This window comes from Schistocerca piceifrons, chromosome 3 (genome assembly GCF_021461385.2).
Source record: "Schistocerca piceifrons isolate TAMUIC-IGC-003096 chromosome 3, iqSchPice1.1, whole genome shotgun sequence".
In the NCBI taxonomy this organism is placed as follows: domain Eukaryota; kingdom Metazoa; phylum Arthropoda; class Insecta; order Orthoptera; family Acrididae; genus Schistocerca; species Schistocerca piceifrons.
The window spans coordinates 268,464,241-268,490,418 of NC_060140.1; the positions used below are offsets into that span (position 1 = coordinate 268,464,241).

The 26,178-nt window shown below is 38.4% G+C and overlaps 1 protein-coding gene across 1 annotated transcript in view; it reads right to left on the reverse strand.

Annotated features, from left to right (window-relative positions):
• Positions 1-26,178, reverse strand: part of LOC124789356 (pre-rRNA 2'-O-ribose RNA methyltransferase FTSJ3) — a 108,779-nt gene that overhangs the window by 57,459 nt on the left and 25,142 nt on the right. The window contains exons 4-7 of the mRNA XM_047256683.1: positions 15,704-15,867; positions 14,661-14,957; positions 14,102-14,530; positions 6,208-6,344 (exon numbers count right to left, since the gene is read on the reverse strand). Coding sequence (XP_047112639.1) covers positions 6,208-6,344; positions 14,102-14,530; positions 14,661-14,957; positions 15,704-15,867 — 1,027 coding nt within the window. The remainder of the gene's footprint in view (positions 1-6,207; positions 6,345-14,101; positions 14,531-14,660; positions 14,958-15,703; positions 15,868-26,178) is intronic.

Below are 26,178 nucleotides of genomic sequence, written 5' to 3' on the forward strand. Positions count from 1 at the left end.
CCCTATGCCAACCTAATCTTGAGTCATCAAGAGGAATCCCTCTTAGCTACCCAGAATCCCAAACCACTCATCAGATTTACTGATGACATCTTAATACGCTGTACTGAAACCCAACAACCACCTTCCTCAGAGTTGACCGTTGCCTTAAGGACGGCTATATTAGCATCTCCATCCACATCAAACCTACAAACCACCAACAATACCTTCACTTTGATAGCTGCTACCCACTCCACACCAAGAAGTATCTTCCACATGCCCTTGCCACCCACGTGGCAAACAGTCTGCAGCGACAAGCAGTCTCTCTCCAAATATGTGAAGTGTCTCACTGAGACCCTCACAGACCAAGATTACCCTCCCACCATTGTCCAGAAACAGATCTCCCCTGCCTTGTCTCTCCAGTCACCTATCACCACCTACACACCCACTGTCCAGTTACAAAGGAGCTCTCCTCTTGTGACTCAATATCACCTATGACTGGAGCAAGTGAAACAATTTCTTCACCAGGGTTTCAGCTACCTCTTGTTGTGTCCTGATTTCAGGAATATCTTCTCCACTATAATCCCCATCCATTACACAATGGTATTCTGCCGCATAAGAGACCTACACAATATCCTTGTTCTTCTCTACTCCAACCCTACTTCCAACTCCTTGCCTCATGGCTGCAAGATGTGTCCCATGCATTGTCCCACTACCACCAACTCCAGGTGCCACAGGCATCTCCAACCCCATCAATGGCAGGACCACCTATGAAAGCAGCTACGTAATCTACCAACTTCCTGCAACTACTGTGCCACTTTCTACAGGGTGATCCATCTTTAATGCAACTGCCTGGCAGCCAGCCAGTGGCAGCATGGCTGGGAGAATATCTCCCCTCTGTTGCAAGGCCTCTGTTTGTGCAGGTAGCATGTGTTCATTACGCAACGCAATACAGTGTACTTAGTGAAACTGTTTCAAGTGAAGCGATGAAATACAAGTACTCTATTCACCAAAGAGTATTCCTGTATGATTCATACGTGCCTACAGAATCAGCACGTGCAGTAAGGACATTGTTTCAAGAGGAATTTCCTGATGTTGAAGTTCCGAATGGGAGTTTGCTTCATCAACTGATAAATACATTTCATGAAACACCAAGTGTTTTTGATAGAAAATATAGAGAAATACTTAAACTACTTACAGAACAAACTCTGGATGACACTGGGCATGGTCTGGAAAGATCTAGAAAATCAGTTTGACATTTTTTCAGCAAGTGGGAATTTCCTATGGCTCTGTTAAAATGATGGCAAAGTTATTGAAGTTGAAGTCCTATAAAATAACGACAGTGCAAAAACTTACACCAGGTGATGCTGCAAAAAGGTTGTAGTTTTGTGAATGGACATTGAAAAACATGCATGACGGAGAAACTGACCCTCACCCTAAATTTGTTTTCAGATGAATCATGGTTCCATCTAAGTGGATATGTTAATTCGCAAAATAACAGTTACTGGGATTCTGAACAGCCTAGTATAATACAAGTGACACCTGTGCATGTTAAGAAAATTTGAGTGTGGTGCACTATTAGCAGTGAGAGAATAATGGTCCTATTTTTTTTCTTTCCTGGAAACAATTAACAGTGAGAGAGATGTGGAAAACATTTTGCGGCCTTTTTTTGGGCAATTAACTGAGAAAGAAAATGCTTTCATGAGCTTTCAGCAGGACTCTACAACAGCACATACAGCCAACTTCTCATTACAGAAAATTGGTGACATGTTTTAAGACAGAGTTATCACTAACAACGTATGGCCTCCTCATCTCCTAATTTAACCCCCTACAATTTTTATCTCTGGGAGGCATTAAAAGAGGAAGTGTACAAATCAAATCCACACACTTTAGATGAACTTAAAACTACATTTGTAAAGAAATTGTTGCCATTTCTCAGAGGGTACTGCAGAGTGTAATGAGCAATTTCCTAAGCATGTGTCAGGAAAACATCCAGATCTCCTTGCTTAATATAAGTGAATAATTTACTTTTGTTTTTAATTGTTTATGTTATGTATGGTAGAAACACGTGACGCGACAAATCGCATTATACCGTATTTACTATGGGCCTCTTGTCACCCAGGCCATCGGTACAGCAGCCGGCCTCACCAGCTGGCCGCATACTGTGAAAGCAGTTGCGTTAACGATTGATCATCCAGTATGTGAACATGACAACTAACAAGCTGTGTGTCTGTGTGAATGGCCACCACCAAACTGTGGCAAAGAAACAGCTGAAGCACCCAGTTGTTGAACATACTATCCAACACAATGTGCTTCTCTTTAATGACTGTTTCACATCCTGCACTGTCTGGAGTCTTCCTGTCAACACCCAGCTTTTCTGAAGTGTACAGGTGGGAATTCTCCCTACAACATATTCTTTGTACCCCCCCCCCCCCAACTTTCTCATCACTGTCCTCCACCTACCAACCCTTTCACTGCTCCCACTCCAGTGCTACAAATCCCACCAGCACACCTACTAGTCTTTTCCACTTCCCCACCTCCACCCCCCCCCCCCCCCCGCCTCAAAGCAGAATCTTCTGACATTACACCTATCAGATCTATGTTCCTGCACACTCCCATAGGCAGCACAGCATCTTCCCTCACCCATACCTTGCTATACCTCATCTTGCCCACTCCATGCCTTCTCTCTATCCCCACTACCCACTTCAAATGTTCTTCATGTCATGACGCCACCACAGTCAGGTCATCACAGCACCTGGAGACAGTAGCCATGTGTGTGTGAATTGTACTTGTGTGAATGTATGTGTGTTTTCTACTTCAGAAGGACTTTGAAAGCTCCCCCCCCCCCCCCCCCCCCCCCCACTGTGCCTGCCTGTGGAGAATAGCAATCTGTTCTTCCCATATACATAATAATGCTTCTAAAGACAGAGAGAGGAGGGAGGAGGAGGAGGAGAGGGCGAGAGAGGAGGGGGGGAGGGATGGAGGAGGAGGGAGGGACGGGGAGAGAGAGAGAGAGAGAGAGAGGAGAGAGAGAGAGAGAGAGAGAGAGAGAGAGAGAGAGAGAGAGAGTGTGTAGTTGGGTATAAATTATTTCTGATGGAGGTAGAAAGAGATTCTCAGGAGAAAAGGCTTGAAATTACATTTGAAGCCTGAGGCTTGTCAGTAACAGCCTGCAACTCTTGTAAAAGTATGTTGCTGAGTAAGTTATGCACACTTTCATTGAACAGTAGTTAACGATGAGCTCACAACATTAAGGTTGAACATCTGTCTCATATTCAATGAATGGAGGCCATTGTTGCTTCAAAACAAGTCCATGTCCGTAAGTGAGTAGACATGCTATGATGTCTGTAAGAATCCCAGTTCGTTGTTGTACAAAATGTGCAATAGCAGGGAGGGCATCATTTCTCAAAGACTTAATTCTTGGTATCTAGTATTAGGCTGAATACATTTTTAGTCCGTATGAAGTAAAAGGATTTCCATTGGGAAATGTGTGTATGACAAAAACAGAATCCATAAACACAATTTCATCAATTTTCCACATTAAATATGATTGTGTCAGTTCTCTTTATAAACTGCTTGTAAAGAGTAACTAATGAGCCCTTATCCCTACAACATTCAATATCTTTATGCAAATACTAAAAAAACTTATGACTTTTTAAAACAATTACTTGAAACCATGAATATTCTAATGAATTTATTTTTCCTGTTGAGTAGTTGTTAGATATCTATAAGACCACTACTGGAGAACAACTCTGGATAATCCTACTGCATTTTTCTCTTTTTTTTGCAAGTTTTTACTTATGTAACCTTCCTTCCTCCTTATCCACCCAATTTCACAGAAAACCAGGCATACCCGTATACAGGTATTATTAAAATTGGGTCACCAATCCCAAAGACATCTCAAAGCCTTGCTGGCTACCTGCAGCCCACTTCCCCAAGCAGGAATCAGTGTACCCCTTCTGTCTGTGTCTTGTGTAATAGCATAGACAACATGACATCATTTTCCAAAGTGTTTGTACAATGTGTATCTGAGGCAGGATGTGGAACCCAGCCCAGTATTTAACTAGGCAGGTACGGAAAACTGCTTGCTTGACTGCACCTGGCTATCTGGGAAGATACTAATATAACCATCAAGCCTAAATTTATTCAGCTGCACCATTGTGGTAATTATGCAAAATGTATATGAGAGACTGGATGACATATTCCTAGAATTTAAAGACTAAGTTTTTCCTGCAATTTCTCCCACTGGAGGAAGCTGACCATTTTTGTGGTGTTCCAGGACTGGCTATACAAAATATGCAACAAATTACAAACCTCTCGTTTGAGATTTATAGAATGTAGCTATGGGCAAGATTTATTTCATAACAATAATAGCCATTAGTAGAGAAGCTCTCCAATACACATATTTTATTAATGATTACAACACTTCTATATAGCGCACATGGCCAGCCAATTAAAGTACACAATAAGTCAAGGTATTAAACAAGACCTATGATATCCTTAAAACAAATTCATTTCCTTTTAAAACACAGGAAGATCAAGGATTAATGTCCCATCAACATCCAGGTCATTAAAGACAGAGCATAGGCTTGGTATGTTTCGAGGATAGGGAAGAAAATCTGCCATGCCCTTTCAAGGGAACCATCCGTGGCATTTGCCTGGTGTGATTTAGGGAAATAACGAAAAACCTAAATTGGGATGGCTGGATGGGGATTTGAACTGCCACTCTCCCGAATGTGAGTCCAGTGTGCCAACCACTACTCCACTTTGCTCAGTTACTTACTTTTACAAATGATGAACAAAAGCATAAAAAAAATTGGGCCGACACACACACACACACACACACACACACACACACACACACACACACACACACACACACAGTCTGGAAGAAAGAAAGTGAAGATCCAGAAGACATGGTCAGGTGCCTCATTGTGACTAGCTGGTCAAATCAAGCAATATCCAGATTTGTGAGGGATTCAGATTTGACAGTGGCCCTATTTTGGACCACACAGGGACATGAAGGCAGGCATACTTGTCTTCAAGATTCCAGGTGACCACGTGCGTCCACCACAAGGGAGGATAACTGCATTGTGCACCAAGCACATTGTAACCCCTTCACATCTGCATCTATCATCCGAGAACAAATAAAGGACTTCCTGCAACATTCTCTATCATCCTGCACTATTGGTCAGATTCCAGCAGCAGTTGGACTAGGGAATTTCTGTCCAACGCATAGGCTGCCATTAACACTACAACGCAAACAACTGCATTTGGAATGGTGTCCTGACCTGAAAGCATGAACTGCTCATGAATGGTGCCGTACTATGTGTTCAGCAATGAATTGCAGTTCAGAGCTACCCTGAAAGACCATTGTGAGAGAGTATCCTCCCCTTCTGGCTGCTTCACTTTATTTATTAGCATATGTAAACACGTAGGCTTCTACAGCTGGTGTCAATCTCATTAAAATCCATCTTGTGTACTATCTTATAAAATACTAGAATAAATTGATCAGCAGCCTTTCTCAGGCCAAAGAATGGTATTTAAGTATTTTATAAGGTGACTTGACAGTCAACCAGAAGGATTTTAATGAGCTAACAGACAAATGCCTATCAAATATGTATAATACCAAACTGAAGTCAAATACATAGGTTCTAATGAGCTATTAAACATTTTGTTATCTACACAGCACAGTAGCACCATGTGCTATGCATTTTCCAAGCAAGTAAAACAAGGTAAGAAAAACAATCTAAATGGTCAAGATATACTGAAAGCAGCTTTCAGAAGCAAAAGACAGAAAACAGTGTAGGTTATTTGTGTCAGAGCCAATGGCATACATCTTCCATAGAATAACTTCCATAAATGGTCCAAAGCTTATTAACAACTTTTCATGAGATACAATGATTATGTAACAATAAACTGTCTACACTAAGCAATATCAGCAAGTCCTGTTTTCATAAATTTTGTGGTTCCTGAACTGTGTAATGTTGTACAACAAACTTCATGTAGGGGACAATAGTTGATAGTTTGTCATTTCCTTTCTCAGTAACAGAAGAACTGTTGTCAATATACAACAGCATCAATAATTTACATTCCTTACCGTAATATTTTCCCTGCAGTCTGGAAGAAGCCTTTCATAATGAAACAATAAATACCTGAACATTCGCACAATTATAGAGAGAATGTGATATGAAAGACTTAGTAAAACACACAAAGAAGGAAGAAACATACTTTCCTGAACTATCTAGGTAATCTTCTCCATGTCTGTCAAAGGCAACAACCTTTGGTTTTCGCATCAACTCTTCATCTGAATCTGGTTCATCTTCTGCTAAAACATCTGGCGCCTGCTCCAAGACCGATTCCAGTTTCTACAATAAATAAATACAATCTGTGACCAAGTTGCAAGCAGGATTACAATAAAAAAATTACAACTAGTGAGATAAAGCAATGTAATAAAAAAACTGACACAGCCAAAATTGACACAAGTAAAGGGCATGAAGTTTACAACTTCTCATGCACAATGACTGTAAACAACCACCACAGAAAAAACAACCCAGTAAATGGTAGTTTAATGACTTGAACTATTCTAATTCATTCAAGATACCACTGAATTCATTCATCACTCAGTGACAGTACTGCAGTAGCATTTTCACTCATCATTGTACAACTCATTTAAATCTTCCAATCTATGTTGAAAGGTTTCCTTGTGGCACACTCCTAGTCTCAACAAGTGTTCCCTGCAGTAATTGAGAATTTTTTGCTGTAATGTGTTGTTTATTTGTATACCCTATAGCAATAGCAATTTTTTCCATGTTTTACCAATTCTTTAGTTTCAAACACCCACATTCTCCTGCCACCCCCCCCCCCCCCACACACACACACACACATCCTTATCCATCTCCACACAACCCTTTCTCCCAATCCTTTACCTAATGGCTCATATTCCTTTAATAGACCTTGATGCAAGACCTGCCCCATACATCCTCCCACTACCACCTTTCAGTCCTGTCACAAATATCACCTATCCCATCAAAGGCAGGGTTACCTGCGAAACCAGTCACGTGATCTACAAGCGAAACCGCAACCAATGTGCTGCATTATACATGGGCATGACAACCAACAAGCTGTCTTCCGCATAAATGGCAACTGACAAACTGTGGCCAAAAAACCACTGGACCACCCTGTTGCTGAGCACGCCACCCAACATGATGTTCTTCATTTCAATTACTGCTTCCCAGCCTGTGCCATCTGGATACTTCCCTCCAACACCAGCTTTTCTGAATTGCACAAGTTGAACCCTCCCTGCAATATATATGTTCCCACAATCCTCCTGGCTTCAACATTCGTTAGTCATTGTCCTTACCCATCTAGCCCCTTCCCTGTTCCCATTCCAGCACTAAACAGCCCTCTATTCCTCCTTCTATAATTAATGGCTAGAAAGTGCCATAAATACCTCTGACCATACTCTTCATTAGAGTTAAGCAATGAAATTTCTTACTGTTTACCTTCTGGAATATTCATTTTTCTGTAGTAAGTAATGATTGCAGTACTGTTACTAACATTCATAAATGTATCTCACTTGATTGTGGTGACATAATCTGCCAACATGTTCCTTTTGAAAATAGTGTTTGTAAACATTAAGGCTTAAACTGTAAGCATATTTTCTTTCATTGAAGTATTTAACCTCTTCTCTTTTTATTAAAAATCACATTTTGAAACACTTGTCATAACCTGTTATGATTAACTTCAAGCTAGGCGAAAATGTTAATGTCATCCTGACAGCAAACTTAATGATGTGGAACACTAGAGCAATTGAATAAGGAATTGGTAACAAAAATGGTTCAAATGGCTCTGAGCACTATGGGACTCAACATCTGAGGTCATCAGTCCCCTAGAACTTAGAACTACTTAAACCTAACTAACCTAAGGACATCACACACATCCATGCCCGACGCAGGATTTGAACCTGCGACCATAGCAGTCACGCAGTTCCGGATTGAAGTGCCTAGAACCGCACGGCCACCGCTGCCGGCAATTGGGAACAAATTAGATTTGTTAAAGGATCACACAGTCTTTGACTGTTTTATTGTTTATTTAAGTACAACCTAGGTTTTGGCCTTTTATGCCATTTTCTAGTATTTGAGTTTACGTCTTTACCATATATTGCAGGACACTTAACATGTTGTCCAGCTCAAAGTTGGCCATAAATTAAGAACAACATTGCCTCCCCAGATTTAATATCACCATCTTGTAACAGATAAGTAAATAGTCATGGGAGCACATAATATTTAGTAAAAACAGGATTACATTTGTAAATAATATCTTTTATTTACCAAAGTAAGGCTGTTCTTACTAAATGTGATGTGCTCCCATGATTGTTTACTGATCTGTTACAAGATAGTGATTTTATATCTAGAATTTTGTGGGGAGCCAAATTTTTTCTTAATTTATGGCCAACTTTGAGGTTGACATGTTAAGTGTCCCGCATTATATGCTAAAGACATAATGTCAAATATTTTAAAATGGCATAAAAGACCTAAATCTGAGTTGTACTTAAATAAACAATAAAACTGTCAATGGTAGTGTGTTCCTCTAAAAATTATTATATGATTGTTACTCAGCATAATCAAGAATTACATTTGGTCTCTGTGGAAGAAATATTACAGTTTTGACCATTGCTATTAAAGGAAACTAAAGAAATCTTAAATCAGGCTACTAGAACTACAAAACAAATTTCACTATTAATAAATATGAACCAAGTATCCAATGTCATAGTCACTGAACCACTACTCTTGGTGACAGATAACACATATAATGAATAAATATCCTGTATGACATTGGCCTCATACATTCATGGCATAGCACCACAAGCCTAGGAAAAAGGAGTCTGACAAGTCTGTCAGAGATACATCTGACACTGTCAGAAAAGGAGAAAGCAATAAAATATAGATTTCTTAAAATTAAAAAAAAAAGTAATTGTCTAGCTTGCATATATTACAAAACAATAAAATGTGATGACTACTTTCAGTTGACTAAGCAATCATCTTTAGATCACTCACTACAAAATAGACGTCAGCATACAGCTCACTGACAAACACTGCAGTCTATGTAGCTTAGAGCATGTCCATGTATGTGACACTTTCAATGTGACACTGAATTATCAGAAATGTACAACCAACTATTTCATATCATGCTTATTAATGAGATTGTAACCAATTATAAAACATGTACATATGAAATCAGTCGATCCTGTTTATAGCAACATTGCTTTTAACAACATAATGGCTATAATATGGAAATCTAATGGTGCTGACTAAATCATATGTTAACGCTACATTTAAAAAGTCTCTTAGTTTGACATCACTTATTGCAACTTATAACATAAAACAACATATTTTTGTTACTTTTTGGAGATATATGGGCTATAACATCTAATGTTCATTTTTGTTTTTACATATTTGGGAATTAATAAGAACAATGTAATACTTATTTCCAAATTAATTTTCTTTAGATTGTGGGTTTCAAATCAGTATGTGTATTAAAGCGTCAAGGCAAGCTTTACTTTTAAAATGTCCAAAAAAGGGAAAAATGTTTCATACTGCAGAAAAGTCACACCTACTACAGCAATTAGAAAGTGTGGAAACAAAGATCAGCATCACAAAGGAATTGGGTGTACAACACTCAAGGATTTCTACAATTTGGAAGGACAGAGAGAAAATGCAGTCTCTTTTCAAACAAAATTCTTTAAAAATCATGCAGAGGATATCATCTGATCACAAAGACATTCAAGAAGTTTCAATGTTTTAAGCAACAAAGATCAAATAATGAGCCAATCAATGGATGTACTCTTCAAGTGGATGGCAATGAATTTGCAACTTTGTTGGGAAATGAGAACTTCAATTGTTCTTCATCTTGAACAGAATGTTTCTGAGCTCGCCACGGGAAAATTGGTAGTGAAGCAATCAGCATACCTGATGGTGTAACAGACAAGTGGCTATCTAAGAAGTGGCCTTTTTTGTGTAGGTTACAAGCCAGATGATGTACTCAATGCAGATGAAACTTGCTTGTTTTATAATAGGGCCACAGATGAGACAGTAAAATTTAAAGGTAAACACTATTTGAATGAGAAAATGTCTAAGGCAAGAAGTACAGTTACGGCTGTTGCAAATATGACAGAATCACGTAAAGAAAGCCTTTGGTTATAATAAAATCAAGAAAATTGTTTATAAAACATTCACTCTCTACCTTTAGTTCATGAAAACAACACAAAATATTGAATGACATCTGACATTTCTGAAAAGTGGTTGAGTAACTGGGACTATTAGCTGAAATCAGAGAAACAAAATATTATGCTCTTGGTCAATAACTGTCCTGCTCATCCAGTAACTGACAATAAGCAGTGCATAGAGTTTGTATTTCTATCTCTAAACTTCACTTTAGTTCTATGACCTACTGACCAGGCTGTTATAAAATCTCTATTAATGCAAATGCAGTACATTAAACTTCAAGTGATGAACATGCTACAAAAAATCAAAGGTAAACAAACAGTTTACAATGTTCTTGATGAAATTTTAATGATGTTGCAAGCATGGGAAAACGTCACTCAAAAGACAAATGCCAACTGTTTTAAACATTCATTATTCAGACATCTTTCATCATCATCCCACAGTGATGCTGATGCTGATGACGATGGTGAAGTTCCTCTGGTGGAATTAGTGCAAGAACCTTGTCCATCTCTGTCAACTTGTGACTTTGCCCAGTTAGACAACATTCTTACTGTGTATGCCTAGCAAGGGAAGAAGAAATTCTAGCTGACATACAAAGCCAACACGTGGCTGATGAACATGAAAATGAACAAGAAGAACAGTTTTTGTGGCATCACTTACTGAAGCTCTCTGTGCAGTGAAAACTTCACAAAAATTTCCTATTTTCAAAGAAGAGTTTAACACAAATCATGACAATGTGACATTAAAATGAATGAATCATCAAATGCAAAATGTGTACTCTTAAATGCAAAAGGCAAACAAAGATAACTGATTACCGTAAGTATGGGAGTATACCGTAGTATGCTTTACTGTACTGCATTTTAAAGAGAAAGTAACTGATAAAAACCTAAACAACACCGTCTCTGTTGTGACTGCAGAAAACTACAAAATTAAATTCTAATATATGTTATTTTTTCAAAATACAGGCAAGGAATAATAAGTGTATTTGTTATTGATGTTTTGTGCTTATGTTTGTTGGATATTTTCAATGTATTAGGTACAATACATTACATTTGTACAATATATTAAAAAAACCATAGGAGAAAATTTAAGTCTTCATGTAATTTATGCTCTGAATACTGTCTTTTTTGTTTTGGTACTGTTGACCAATTTTTGTAATACAGTTAACTGGAATGATGTGGTGTCATTTCATGACTATTACACTTTACAGCACTTACAATAAGCTTTAAACATGGTTAAAGTTTTGTCTCGTTCATTATCCAAAACCATGTTTGACAGTACTGAACATTGTACATTGTTGCTGCTTCTTTCTTCACTTATTGGTTTTTACCTTCTGCTCAGACGTTATTGCTGTATGTACTGCACAAACAAAAGACAAATTTCTCTTCAGTCCCTTTCCACAAATATTGCATTGTAAATACCATAGGTGTGCTGTATTTCTGCAACTTTTTGAAGTTTTAATTCTGTGGCAGTCTAAAATTGACAGATACAAATTTTTTTATTAAAAAACAAAGCAAAAACCTGGTTTGTGTAACCATTGGCTATAACAACCAACCACCATCAGTCCCTTCAATGTTGTTATAGCCAGTTTCAAATGTACTTGGTTTTACTTTGCTAGTTATTCACTTTCATATTGAAAGTATCACACTTATACACATGCTTCAAGCTACAGAGACGATGCAGGGTTTGCCAATATGGTGTATGCTGACATTTATTTTACCATGGGTAATCTGACAATGGTTACTTAGTCAACTGAAACCAGTCTTCACAATTTACAATATACATGATATACACAATTAATTAAAAAAATAAGAAGTGTGCCAGAGGCTGAGGGCTATTAATCATTTCTTACTACACTTATTTATGCAGTAACTGCATTTCTCATTTAAATGGTAATTTGTTTTTGTAAAGGTTTGTTGCCCGCCACCTGGGTTATCTGGATATTTCCCACCAACACCAACCTATCCGAACTCCGGAGATGGGAACTTGCTCTTCAATACATCCTCTCTTCCCGTTACCCACCAGGCCTCAATCTCCGCTAATTTCAAGTTGCCGCCACTCATACCTCACCTGTCATTCAACATCATCTTTGCCTCTGCACTTCCGCCTCGACTGACATCTCTGCCCAAACTCTTTGTCTTTAAATATGTCTGCTTGTGTCTGTATATGTGTGGATGGATATGTGTGTGTGTGCGCGAGTGTATACCCGTCCTTTTTTCCCCATAAGGTAAGTCTTTCCGCTCCCGGGATTGGAATGACTCCTTACCCTCTCCCTTAAAACCCACTTCCTTTCGTCTTTCCCTCTCCTTCCCTCTTTCCTGATGAGGCAACAGTTTGTTGCGAAAGCTTGAATTTTGTGTGTATGTATGTGTCTGTTTGTGTTTCTATCGACCTGCCAGCGCTTTCGTATGGTAAGTCACATCATCTTTGTTTTTATATATATAGAATTACAAAAACAAATACTATATATATATATATATATATATATATATATATCTAAAAAGAAAGATGATGAAACTTACCAAACAAAAGCGCTGGCAGGTCGATAGGCACACAAACAAACACAAAACATACACACAAAATTCTAGCTTTCGCAACCAATGGTTGCCTCGTCAGGAAAGAGGGAAGGAGTCTGCTTGTGTCTGTGTATGTGTGGATGGATATGTGTGTGTGTGTGCGAGTGTATACCTGTCCTTTTTTCCCCCTAAGGTAAGTCTTTCCGCTCCCGGGATTGGAATGACTCCTTACCCTCTCCCTTAAAACCCATATCCTTTGTCTTTCCTTCTCCTTCCCTCTTTCCTGACGAGGCAACCATTGGTTGCGAAAGCTAGAATTTTGTGTGTATGTTTTGTGTTTGTTTGTGTGCCTATCGACCTGCCAGCGCTTTTGTTTGGTAAGTTTCATCATCTTTCTTTTTAGATATATTTTTCCCACGTGGAATGTTTCCCTCTATTATATATATATATATATATATATATATATATATATATATATATATATATATATATATATACAGAATTACAAAAAACAAATACTAAAAAAAAAGTTGCATGGCGCGAGATTCGATCTGGCAACCTTCGGATTACAAACCCGAGCGCTTACCGCTGCGCCACGATGCTGTGGAAAATTTCTAATCGTAGAGAGTATTTCACCGCAAAGGTTTCTTTTAACTGTCGATTTTCTCGACAACGGCTGAGAAGTGCATCTTGGTGCTTTGCCACATTACACCTCTGGCCATGGGCTTTTATTATGCGCAGTATGAATCGAATCTGAATTTCACAATTGGCGGCCTCCCCTTGTAAGTCCAAAATGTCAAGATCTCCTCATGATAACACAGAATGCTCTACCAGCCCACAAAATATGCGCAAAGAGTATGTGGTGCTAAGAACTGGTCGTATCAATAAGTTTCTACCAAAAGGTATCATCATGTTCACCACACTGGTCTTCGTATTATATTGGATAAGGGTTCTGAGGAGCAACAGAGTAAGAAACAGTAAGATTAGAATGAACTGACAGCGGAGTAACAAAGAGCGGAATATTTCATGGAAGCCAAACAATACAAATCATAATATTAGTGAATGAAATTCCATGTCAGATGGATCTTAACGATTCTGGTAACCTGATTACATTTGCTTTCCAACATTAAACTTTTCCACGGATGTTAAGTCTGTTAGGTAGTATAAAATAACCACAACCAAGGCAAATCAATGATTGGTTGTCATCATTACTCAAATTAATACTGAAACAAAATCAAGTCTTAAAAGATTTCAAATGTAAGCTTCACATATATTTTATGTAAATACCGTATTATTTTGTTTATCAGAATCAATTACTCTCTTCACTTACTTCTATAGCTGTCTAATGTGTAACAGTCATAACTGTCTGTACAGAAATCTCACCTTCGCACTGTCCACTTTTTTCAGGTCAAACATTTCTTCTCCTTCATCTCTTGGGCCTTCATCCCCCTTCAGAACCATCTTCAAGTTGAGTCGATCTTGTAATTTTTTCCGCTCTTTATTAACACGTTTTCTTTTCCTCTTGCTTTCTCTTTGTTCCTCTGCCTGCAGCTCACTTATCTGTTTAGAAAGTTCATTCATCTCTGCTTCTTCAGGATCCACGTCAATCTCATTTACTTCAGCAACTCCATTTGCTTGAGTTTGTTCATTTTCCTCTGCTTCTTTAGTACCAAAAGCTTCTTTCATTGCTTTCCACCATGACATTAATAAACGAAAATCCTTCCTCCCGAGGACTTTTATATCTTTGCAACATTCTTTCACTTCAGGTGTTGTCTTTGGGTGATTGGCCACAGCATCATCATCAAAAACAATCTGAAAGATTAATGGTTAGATCCTTTAGATGTTACCTTAGCTAACATCGGAGTTTCTTAGAAGGTAATACAGGAAACATAAAAAGAAAAGCAAGATTCTGCAAATTCATGCATCATCAAACAGCACTTACCTCAGATGCATACTGCAGTGAATCTACTGGATTGTCTCTAGCTATGAAATCTGACACAAGAAGTTTATTGTACAATGTATAATTATTTTCAGGATAACCCTCTGCCTTTGCCTTCTTAACTTTTTCTGGATGGTACACACTCATTTTATTATTCTTAGGTTCAATTTCTAGCTCCTCAAATACATATTTGGCGTCAACAAAACGATGATCCAATTTATCAGGTGCCAAGTAATGCTGACACACAACAAATATTTCTGCTGACTCTGTACGAGATGCTTGAGGTTTTGTTGCATGAACCTGAAAGTAACAAAAGATATTTTCAATGTGAACACAGTACATACAATACACTCTAATGTAACATGAGAAAACCATTAAAAGTGTGGCTGGTAGAAGAACAAGTGAGTTACCATCTAGCTATATGAGAATGGACAAACAAAACAAAAGCAAATTAATAAGAAATGTTAATTTTGATGAAATATAAAAACAAAGCTGAAAACACAAACAAAATGAAGAAAAATGAACAGAAGATGCATGGTCATAAGAAACATGTGACCACCTCTTTATTTATTAATTTTTCCACAGATGTGCTTTTTCTATTTCAATGAGGAGGATGGAACTCCCCTCTCTCTCTCTCTCTCTCTCTCTCTCTCTCTCTCTCTCACACACACACACACACACACACACACACACAATACTTTGAAAACCTTAAAACTTCATGCATAACCGTTCTCTGTGAGCCCTAATTTACTTTAAAACGATGTACCTACACTTATCAGTGAATTTCAATACATTACTGAATATTAATAACCAATGGTAACTGTATGGGGCTAATTTTTTCTTGTGTGTGTGTGTGCGTGGGGGGAGGGGGGGGGGGCGTCTCAAGAGAGTAACCCTTCAAGTCATGGCATTTGTATTGTCCTGCTCAAAGGATTTCTAATGATTTTGCTTGAATTAATATTAACCAAATCACCAATGAAATGTTAATTGAAGGCTTTACACTCAAATGGCAGTTATTGGATGCCAACTGAATTAATAGTAAATACCTTTTTGAACAGTTGTTTGAAAACCCATATTAATGGGTGGTAATCCTTGGAGCGAAAAACTTTTGTAACAAACCAACCACCTCTCCTGAGAAAATTAGTTGCCAGTTTAAGTGCACTTAAGGTAAGACATGCCTGCTGGTATGCATCATGTAACCAATTTTTACCTGAAAATTGAAACATTTTGAAATGTAAATAAGAAATTACATAATGTAGCAAAATAGCAGATACGAAGTGAACATGAAAACAACAAATTAACTTAGGAATTAGCAGGAGACTAGAAAAGACACAATTAAATTTTGCGGAACATGTTTTAACAGAAATTATTGGTAAAATGTACATTGTGACAAACTATATTATGACATTCTAAACTTCATCAAAACATGATGGGAGTCACACTTATCAAAATGTTATGCCATTTCAACTAATTCACTCAGTTACATATTATATTACTTCTACACACTGTTAAGATAGGCAGAAATATGACACTATGGGAAATATTTAAAATCAATCAATAAATGATCCTGAATACTGGATGAGTTATAAACAGACAAACACAATTTTCTTTTTCCTGTGTGCTAAATTAAGTTCCAGTTATGCACCTATAACAGGACCATATAACAACAGTAAAATGAAATTTATTGTTCATGTTTAAAAAATAACATTTTAATTTGTAATATTTTTATTTTTTATGCAATGCTTTACACAAACAAACAGCCTGTGATTTTCTGTTCATTTTGAAACACATAGAGGTCCAAACAATTAAGTAAACAGAATGAATCTCATCACGGAAAGATCAATTACAACATATGGTATTGCAGTGTTTGCAAAGCCTGGTCTAATATCATTTCTGTAGGGTCTACATCAGATAAGAAAATGGAGATTCTGACAACTGAGATCCCGTCATGTACAGTGACATTCATATATAAACCATCTAACACTAAATTGCTTCACGCAATCACCTAACCTCTACTCTCAATCAACAAAGCTAGTAATAGGTGATTTTAACTGTAACAGTACATCACGGGGCTACAAAGAAACCAATAAAAATGGAGAACACCTTGAACACTGTACTAAACACATAGGATTGGTGGAAATATGTGAATGGAAGATGTCAAATGGTTCAAATGGCTCTGAGCACTATGGGACTTAACTTCTAAGGTCATCAGTCCCCTAGAACTTAGAACTACTTAAACCTAACTAACCGAAGGACATCACACACATCCATGCCCGAGGCAGGATTCGAACCTGCGACCGTAGCGGTCGCGCGGTTCCAGACTGTAGCGCCTTTAACCGCTTGGCCACCCCGGCCGGCAATGGAAGATGTCACCATCCTTCAACAGTGACAGATGGTGTGGTGCATATGATCCAGACAACATTTTTGTCAGAGAACATTTGTCAAACAAGTACAGAATAATGTTGCAGGGCTACTCCCACACACACAGCATCAACATGCTGAAGCAGTTGTGACGCCAGACAATTTAACTTCAAGAAAGAAGAGTGGGGAGTATGTCACACAAGAACTTGATATGGGAGCCTTAAAACTTGACCCACCTCCACAGAATGTATGATGAATTTGTTAAACCAGTCCAAGCCATCTCAGGTAAATATATTCCAAATGAATTCAGAATGGACTATATCACAGAACTCAATGAAAACTCCAAGTCTTCCTTAGAGAGATACAAACTATTTGACAATGACCCATTCTCTGGAGAAACAACCCAAAACACGAAAATCTCTTTGCTTGCTGTATCAGCTTCCACAAGTAAAAAATGGTGTGACCTAGTATCAAATCCATATATGAAACAGAAAAGCTGAAAGGCTTGGAAATTACCAAAGAGTCTCAACAATGATCCAGCCCCTGCTCCTCCAGATCTCTCGAAAACAACTACTGGCTGAATTGCTTACCAATTACTTCTGAAGAGTAAGTCTACAGGAAGCTCAAAAACTCCAGACTCATGAGACATGCTGATGTGAAAGACTATCTTTGCACCCATTTCATTTTAAAAGAATTGGATATAGTTTCCAAGTCTATTAAGAACAATAACGCTACAGGCCTCGGCAGTCTATGAACAGAACAGATGTTACGACTTGCTTGTAACATCTTATATTTATTTTAAAGACTCCAATGTGGAAATATTAATTTTATTATGATGTATTTTAATACACTGTCCATTGCAATTCTTTGCAAGGCAGCAATGTACATTTTTTTCAGCTCTCTGATTGAGCAACTGTCTTCCTCTTCACAAAGATGTAGACATTATCAGAGATTAGTTCTGGTTAATTATTCGTAGCAGACTGATGCTTCTTGTAATAAGCTCAGTTGCCTTTTTTGCAAGCATAATATGATTAATTATTACTTTGGCTTCTAATGTACTTATCACATAAAGGTTGCATATATGAGTGCACGATGGCAATTGATGATATACAGTGCTCTAAAGAAAATAAAAAGGAAAGACAAATGAAGCTTTCCCTTTGTCATTTAACTGTCACTACCAATCCCCTGGGATTTCCACGTTCAGAATAAGCTGCCAGACAGTGACTATTATGCATAGAAAGCATATTGTTATCATTTCTTGTAATTTCAACAGTGACACTCAAAATAACGTCATCAAAGTGACTTTAAATTTAGCATATTTACTTATTTCTATCTAAAATTTTATATTTAATGAGATACAAGGTGCTATAATTCATTCATTCATTGGGTTGCCTGCCTTGCGGCAGGTTTTGGGTTGCCTGCCTTGTGGCAGGTTTTGACTGCATAACCCTCCATGCTTCTCTGTATTCTGTGTTCCTCTTCATTCTTTCGTACCCTCCTTGTGGCCTGCTGACATCATCCAACATCTGGAACCTTCTTCTGCCCTTCCCTCTCTTTCCTGGAATGAAACCTTCAATTTCCTCTACTAGAAGGCAATCTCTTCTTAGATTGTGGCCTATCCAGTTTAGTTTCCTGTTCTTCACTGTCAGCAGCATCCTCCTTTCTTCTCCAACTCTCCTCAGTATTTCTTCATCCCTGGCTTTATCAGTCCAGCTGATCTTCATTCTAAGCCATATCTATATTTCACAAGCTTCAATTCTCTTCTCATCCTACTTTCTCAAAGTCCATGTTTCTGCTCCATGCACGGCCATGTTCCATATTAAGCACTTAACTAGTCACTTCATTAATTCCTTGTTTAAACAACTAGTTAGGAGACTTCTCTGCTTTTGAAATCCCTGTTTTGCCAGAGCCATTCTCACTTTGATATCTTGTTGGCAATCCACATCTTCTTCAATCCAACTTCCCAAATACTTGAATGCTCTTACCTGTTCTATGATTTCTGACCCCAACTTAATTTTCACTTTTCTTTTCTTTAGGCCTATGACCACGCTTTTGGTTTTCTTTTTATTAATTTTCATACCATATGCTGCATAGGCTTCATTTAGGTCATTTAGCATTTGAGTCAGTGTCTCTTGATTTTCTGCGAGGACCGCCATGTCATCTGCAAATCTTATACATTCAATTTTCCATCCACCTAACCTGACACCTCTTGTTCCATCCAAACAGCTTTCCAGCACTTCCTCCAGATAGATGTTAAATAGTATCGGCGAGCAGCAACTGCCCTGTCTAACACCTCTCCCAATCTTGCTGTCTTCTGAGATCCCATTACCTATTCGTACCCAAGCTTTCTGATTTAGGTACAGATTTGCGATCAATCTTCTCTCCTTCCACTTTACACCCTTCTTGTTCAAGATATATAACAGCTTATCCCACTGCACACTATCAAAGGCCTTTTCAAGGTCTTTGAAGACAGCATACACTTCTTTGCCCTTTTCTACGTATCTTTTGCCAATGGTTCTTAGAAGTCCAATGGCATCTTGTGTTCCCTCTCCCCTTATGAAACCGTATTGTTCTTCACAAAGTGTTTCTTCCAGCATTCCATATAGCATCCTGTTCAGAATTCGAACAACTACTTTTGTTGCCTGGGATACTAGGCTGATTGTCCTGTGGTCTTCACACTTTTTAGGATTATTAGTCTTTGGGATTGGGACTATTATACTTACGAGAAAGTCTTCTGGCCATTCCCCTTCGTCATAGATATAGTTGCAAAGAGAGGTCAACTCATATTCACCTGTTTCCTTTAAACTCATTAAGATTTCTGCCAGAATGTCATCTACACCCACACGTTTTGATGTTTTTAAGTTCTCCCAATGCCTTATTTACCTCTGAACCTCGGATAAAATCTCCTTTTTCATCTTCATTTACTGATTCTTCCTTCTCAATCTGCAGATCGGAGGGTCTTTGATTCACTTCATAGAGAGTTTCAATATATTCTTTCCATCTATTCTGAACAGCATGTGGGTCACTTAAAAAAAAAAAAAAAAAAAAAAGAGAGAGAGTTCCATCTTTCAGTTCTATCTCCATATTTGTTTTGTTCTTCCTTCCCTGAAATACTATTTCTTCGGCTACTCGATACATCTTTTTGTACTTGCCCTCTTTCTCTCCAGTGTCTCAATTTCTGAGGAGATTTCTCTTGTCCATTTTTCCCTGGCCTGATCAGTTACTTTTCTCAGCTCATTATTCAGTCTTCTGTATTGTTTTTTCCTTCATCAGTTTGTGCGCTTTTCCATTTACTCCTTTCTGCCATCTTCAAGATCATGTCATCGGTAACCCATGGTTTCCTTCTCCGCTAGCACTTCACCACACCAACAACATCTTTACTGGTTGCTTTCAGGGCGTCTCTGAACTGGTTCCACAGTTCATTTATGCCCTCTGTCTTTTCTCTAATTTTCTACTTGTCTCGGAACTCTTCTTGAAGCTTTTTTGGTTATTCTTTCTTCCTTTAGAGCATCAAAGTGAAACTTCTCTCTTACTTTACTTACCAACATTCTTTTCAATCTAACCTGCACATCTGCTACAACCAAGTTGTGCTCAGAGTTAATATCTGCTCGTGGATAAGCCTTGGCATTTCTCATGCATGTCTGGAATCTACTCTGTATTAGTATGTAATCGGTCTGGTATCTGACATGGTCTACATTCAATGTCCATGTGTACCGTCTTCTTTTGAGATGTTCAAAAAGCATGTTTCCAACTACCAATGAGTTTTCCTTACAAAATCTGACCATTCTCACATCCCTTTAATTCCTGTTACCCAATCCAAACTTTCCAACCACATCTCTGTCTTTCACTTCACCAACCACTGCGTTCCAATCTCCTATTACTATGATAAATGCCTTTTCCTTCTCTCTCTCCACCACTGATTCAATTGCGCTGTTAGCACTCTTCAATCTCATTGTCGCTGGGTTGGCTGGTTGGTATGTAGACCTGTATCAGAACTACATCTTTCTTGTGACCTTTCAACCTCAGCATCATCCATCTGCTATTTATGTATTCCACCTTCATTATCATGGTTTTTACCTTCTTCTTTACCATGATAGCTACTCCATTCATTCCATTCCCCCCCCCCCCCCCTCACCTGAATAAAATAGTTTGTAGCCATCACTCTGCAACACACCATTGCCTCACCATCTCACGCCGCACATTCCAAGAATATCTATATTGTTGTGCTCCCTCTCTTTTTTTGCATTTTCCAATTTGCCAGGTTGTAAGAGGGAGCAAATGTTCCATGTACCAATCCTTAGCTTTTCTTCTTTCCTTTTCCTTTTTTTATCTTTACATTTTCAAATTGCCTCGATGTACTCCCCTTCCATAGATCCGATTAAGGGGATGTTTTACCTCCGAAATCATTATTTTGCACATAGAGAGCCATGTCAAGTGCACCTTGGGAATAGTAATGTGCTATAAAGCAGTGGATTATTAAATCTAAGGAAAACTGTGTTTGAAAATTGTAGATTCCAAGGATTTGGTGTAAAGGCAAAGTAGTAGCATTTCAAAGCCTTGGAAGGAGCCAATAGACTCAAAAAACTTCCATTCTGTTTCACTTCTCAGCCATTTGTATAAAATATGGAAAAGGCTGCTTCTAAACTGAACATCAGAGTGCTGGCAAAAGCCTCATAAAAGAGCAGTCAAGCTTTCATCGAGGAAGATCTTGCTATGGACAGATCCTTAATTTTCTCCAACACACTCAGGATGGGTATGAAATATGTCAAGCTACAGGTGTGGCTTTCATTGACCTGACAGTAACTTATGATATGATCAAGTGCTGGTAGGAAAGTGTATTCAATCACAAAGGATCGATGTCTGCTGCGAAACAGGAGATACTTCATCATCCTATAAAACAAGAAAAGTCAGTTGAGGATTCAGAAACATGGCCTTCTTTGAGGAAGTGTGTTGTTCCTCCAGTTGTATAAAACCTACCAAAATGACCAACCAATTAGCTCTGAAACTAAAGCATTTATATATGCTGATGATACAGTGACTGTTTCCAAGGGAAAACCTGCGAGGAAGTGAAGATTAAACACACGAGGGCTCTTGAGACTTTGTCAAGTATTACGGCGATAACCACCTGCAGCCAAATCTTGGAGAGACAGAAGCTTATGCATTTCATCTAAGAAACAGGGAAGCTTAATGGAAACTCAACAATTTTTGGAGAGGGGAACAACTGTTCCACTGTGATATTCCCAAAGACCTTGGAGTAAATATGGACCATTCCTTTACATTCAAAGCCCATTGTGACGAAACAAAGTTCAAAGTGTCTGCAAGGAACATCATCTCCAAATTTACAATAGCCATGTGGGGCAGTCAACCAAAAGTGCTTCGAACATTTGCTCTGGCGCTACATTTCTCCATATCAGGATCTTTCACACCAGTTTGGCCAAACACATTGATACACCTTCAAATGAGACTAGACATTGTCTTTGACCAATTCCTGTCAATAAACTGTACCAAATTACAGATTAGCACCAACAGATATTCGCATGAAAGCAGCTCCAGAAATGGAGACAAAGAAACAGGAAATTGATTTCAGACACCCTTTGTTGTGACACGAGCATCAATGACCAAGACTCAGATTACAAAAGAACTTCACGCAGGAAGCTACAACTATTCTTTCATCTCCTTGAACTTTATGAGTACAACTTTGGTACCACCTAAAGCACACTGAACAAATTTCAAAGAGAAACCAGAGGCAGGTTCGTACCCACCTTGTCTGATGTGGAAGACACTAAGCTAACTGAGAACTGTGGTGAGAAGTCAACCCCAGGAAACAATGTTTTAGCATTAATGAAATTTGTCAGTGTGGTGACGTGCAGGATCAACAACACATGCTAGTCTCGAGGAACATGCAGCATACATGTCCCACTAATGACCTAGATGCAACCAACAAAACAGCAATCAAAACTAGTGAATATTAGATTCTTCCCAGAATATGAAGAGAATTATCATGCTGTTTATTTTCCATTTTCCTGTCTGTATTTTGTAAATTCTTGTTGTACATATTAATTCCTGCATTTTTACTGCTATCACCTTCCAGTGTATTTTATAGGATTTTATCTGTAACTGTGTGCACATAATTAAACTCTCTACCAGTTCTACAATAACTTCATGCCATGGATACATAAAATAAATGAATTAATAACTTTGCAAGAACTGTGTATCTGCATCATTAACATTTCTGCAAGTCAAAATCATTTCTTTTGCAGTCATGAGATACAGTTGTTGCTGGTGATGGCCTCAGAAGTCAAAACTGGTTTGTGAGTACATAAATAGTTGAACAGCACGGAAATATTTTATTTTTCGTTATTATTAAAGATACCTGCTAGGCTGCATTAGAATTTGGTCAGACAAAACAATATGTGACTTACTGGAAGATTCTTTGTGTTATATTTCATAGCCTCTATGCCCCTATTAGAAGTAAAAATTGTGGTTACAACGGGACTGAAAAGCCTTTTGTCAAAAAATTAAGCTTGACTGGCATATTGGGGCTGACCATTTCAGCTTCAGAGGCAATTTTCAAATGATACCAAGAAGATTGTAGCATTTGTGCTATTTCATTGATATTACTTCATTTTAACACCGAGTCACATTGATTGGTACACCTATGCTTGTCAAGGGGAGATAGATAGATAGATAATGTACACCAGTACAACATAAGGTCAGACACAGAAGGCAGGAGTGTGAGAATGGGTATGCCAAGTTGAGACTGATATCCTGTACTGACGCATATATTTAAAAAACCTCGAATAAGAACTGGTGGCACGGTGGATAACGTTAAAACTTAATAATTCCTATGCAACACACAGAAATCGTACGCTGATCTTGTTACCAGCTATAGTCATAATAGCATTTCATCTAACAATTTTGATAAAATAATCATATATATAAAAAACAAAGATACTGTGACTTACCAAATGAGAAAGCACTGATAGATAGACACAATAAAAAACACACACACAAATTTCAAGCTTTTTGCAACCCAAGGTTGCTTCATCAGTAAAGAGGGAAGGAGAGGGAAAGACGATAGGATGTGGGTTCTAAGGGAGAGGGTAAGGAGTCATCCCAATCCCGGGAGCGGAAAGACTTACCTTAGGGGGAAAAAAGGACAGGTACACACACACACACACACACACACACACACACACACACCCATCCGCACATATACAGACATATGTAAATGCAAAGAGGTTGGGCAGAGATGTCAGTCGAGGCGGAAGTACAGAGGCAAAGATGTTGTTGAATGACAGGTGATGTACGAGGGGCGGCAACTTGAAATTAGCGGAGGTTGAGGCCTGGTGGGTAACGGGACGAGAGAATATATTGAAGGGCAAGTTCCCATCTCTGGAGTTCTGATAGGTTGGTGTCAGTGGGAAGTATCCAGATAACCCGGATGGTGTAACACTGTGTCAAGATGTGCTGGCCATGCACCAAGGCATGTTTAGCCACAGGATGATCCTCATTACCAACAAACACTGTCTGCCTGTGACCGTTCATGCAAATGGACAGTTTGTTGCTGGCCTTTACATGTGTCTGCCTGTGTCTGTATATGTGCGGATGGATGTGTGTGTGTGTGTGTGTGTGTGTGTGTGTGTGTGTGTGTGTACGCGCGCGCGCGCGAGTGTGTACCTGTCCCTTTTTCCCCCTAAGGTAAGTCTTTCTGCTCCCGGGATTGGAATGACTCCTTACCCTCTCCCTTAGAACCCACATCCTTTCGTCTTTCTCTTTCCTTCCCTCTTTCCTAGTGAAGCAACCTTGGGTTGTGAAAGCTTGAAATGTGTGTGTGTGTGTGTGTGTGTGTGTGTGTGTTTTTTTTATTGTGTCTATCTACCAGCGCTTACTCGTTTGGTAAGTCACAGCAACTTTGTTTTTTATATATATTTTTCCCACGTGGAATGTTTCCCTCTATTATATTGATAAAACAATCATGTGATCATAAGTCACAGATAGCTTGTAATTCACCCTCTGTATTCGTGACATTATTGGCTCTCAAATTTTAAAACGTTGAAGTCTGAAACGTGTTTTCTTATTACACCAATAATAATGAGGTGAAATATATTCTTTTGAATCAAAAGACTTGGAGTTTATTATTCAAGATAGATACATTCTAGATTTCACTGTTTATTTGCCAGCTAAGAATCTGTGACAGGAGAAGGTAAACAATGGTACCACAAGACATCTACAGAAGACACGAAGTACGCAGACCCCTTAAAATTTATTTGTGCAGGTCATCTGACATAGCCTTCCACCTGCAACTTCACATAGGTAGCAGTTTACACTGTTACCAAGGTTGGTGCCAAAATGTGTACTGGCAGTAACTTTCATTACAATGAAAATTACTAAGGGCTATACCACACTCTGACAAAGGCATCAGCTGCTACATATTTTGAAACAAATGCAGTTTTCCTCGTCTTAATATGCATCTGCATCTACATCTACATGGATACTCTGCAAATCACATTTAAGTGCCTGGCAGAGGGTTCACCGAACCATCTTACAATAATTTTCTATTATTCTCCTCTCAAACAGCGCATGGAAAAAAACCGATACCTATATCTTTCCGTGCGAGCTCTGATTTTGTCTTATTTTATTATGATGATCGTTTCTGCCTATGTAGGTCGGTGTCGATAAAATATTTTCGCATTCGGAGGAGAAAGTTGGTGATTGAAATTTCCTGAAAAGATTCTGCCACAATGAAAAATCCCTTTGCTTTAATGGTATCCATCCCAAATCTTGTATCACATCTGTGACACTCTCTCCCCTATTTCATAATAATACAAAATGTGCTGCTCTTCTTTGAGCTTTCTCGATATACTCCGTTAATCCTGTCTGGTAAGGATCCCAGATCATGCAACAGTATTCCAAAAGAGGACAGACAAATGCAGTGTAGGCAATCTTTTTAGTAGATCTGTTACATTTTCTACATGTTCTGCAAATAAAGCACAGTCTTTGGTTTGACTTGCCTATAACTTTTTCTATGTGCTCTTTCCAATTTAAATGTTGGTAATTGTAATTCCTAGGCATTTAGTTGATTTTATGGCCTTTAGATTAGATTGATTTATTGTGTAACTGAAGCTTGACGGATTCCTTTTAGCACTCATGTGTATGA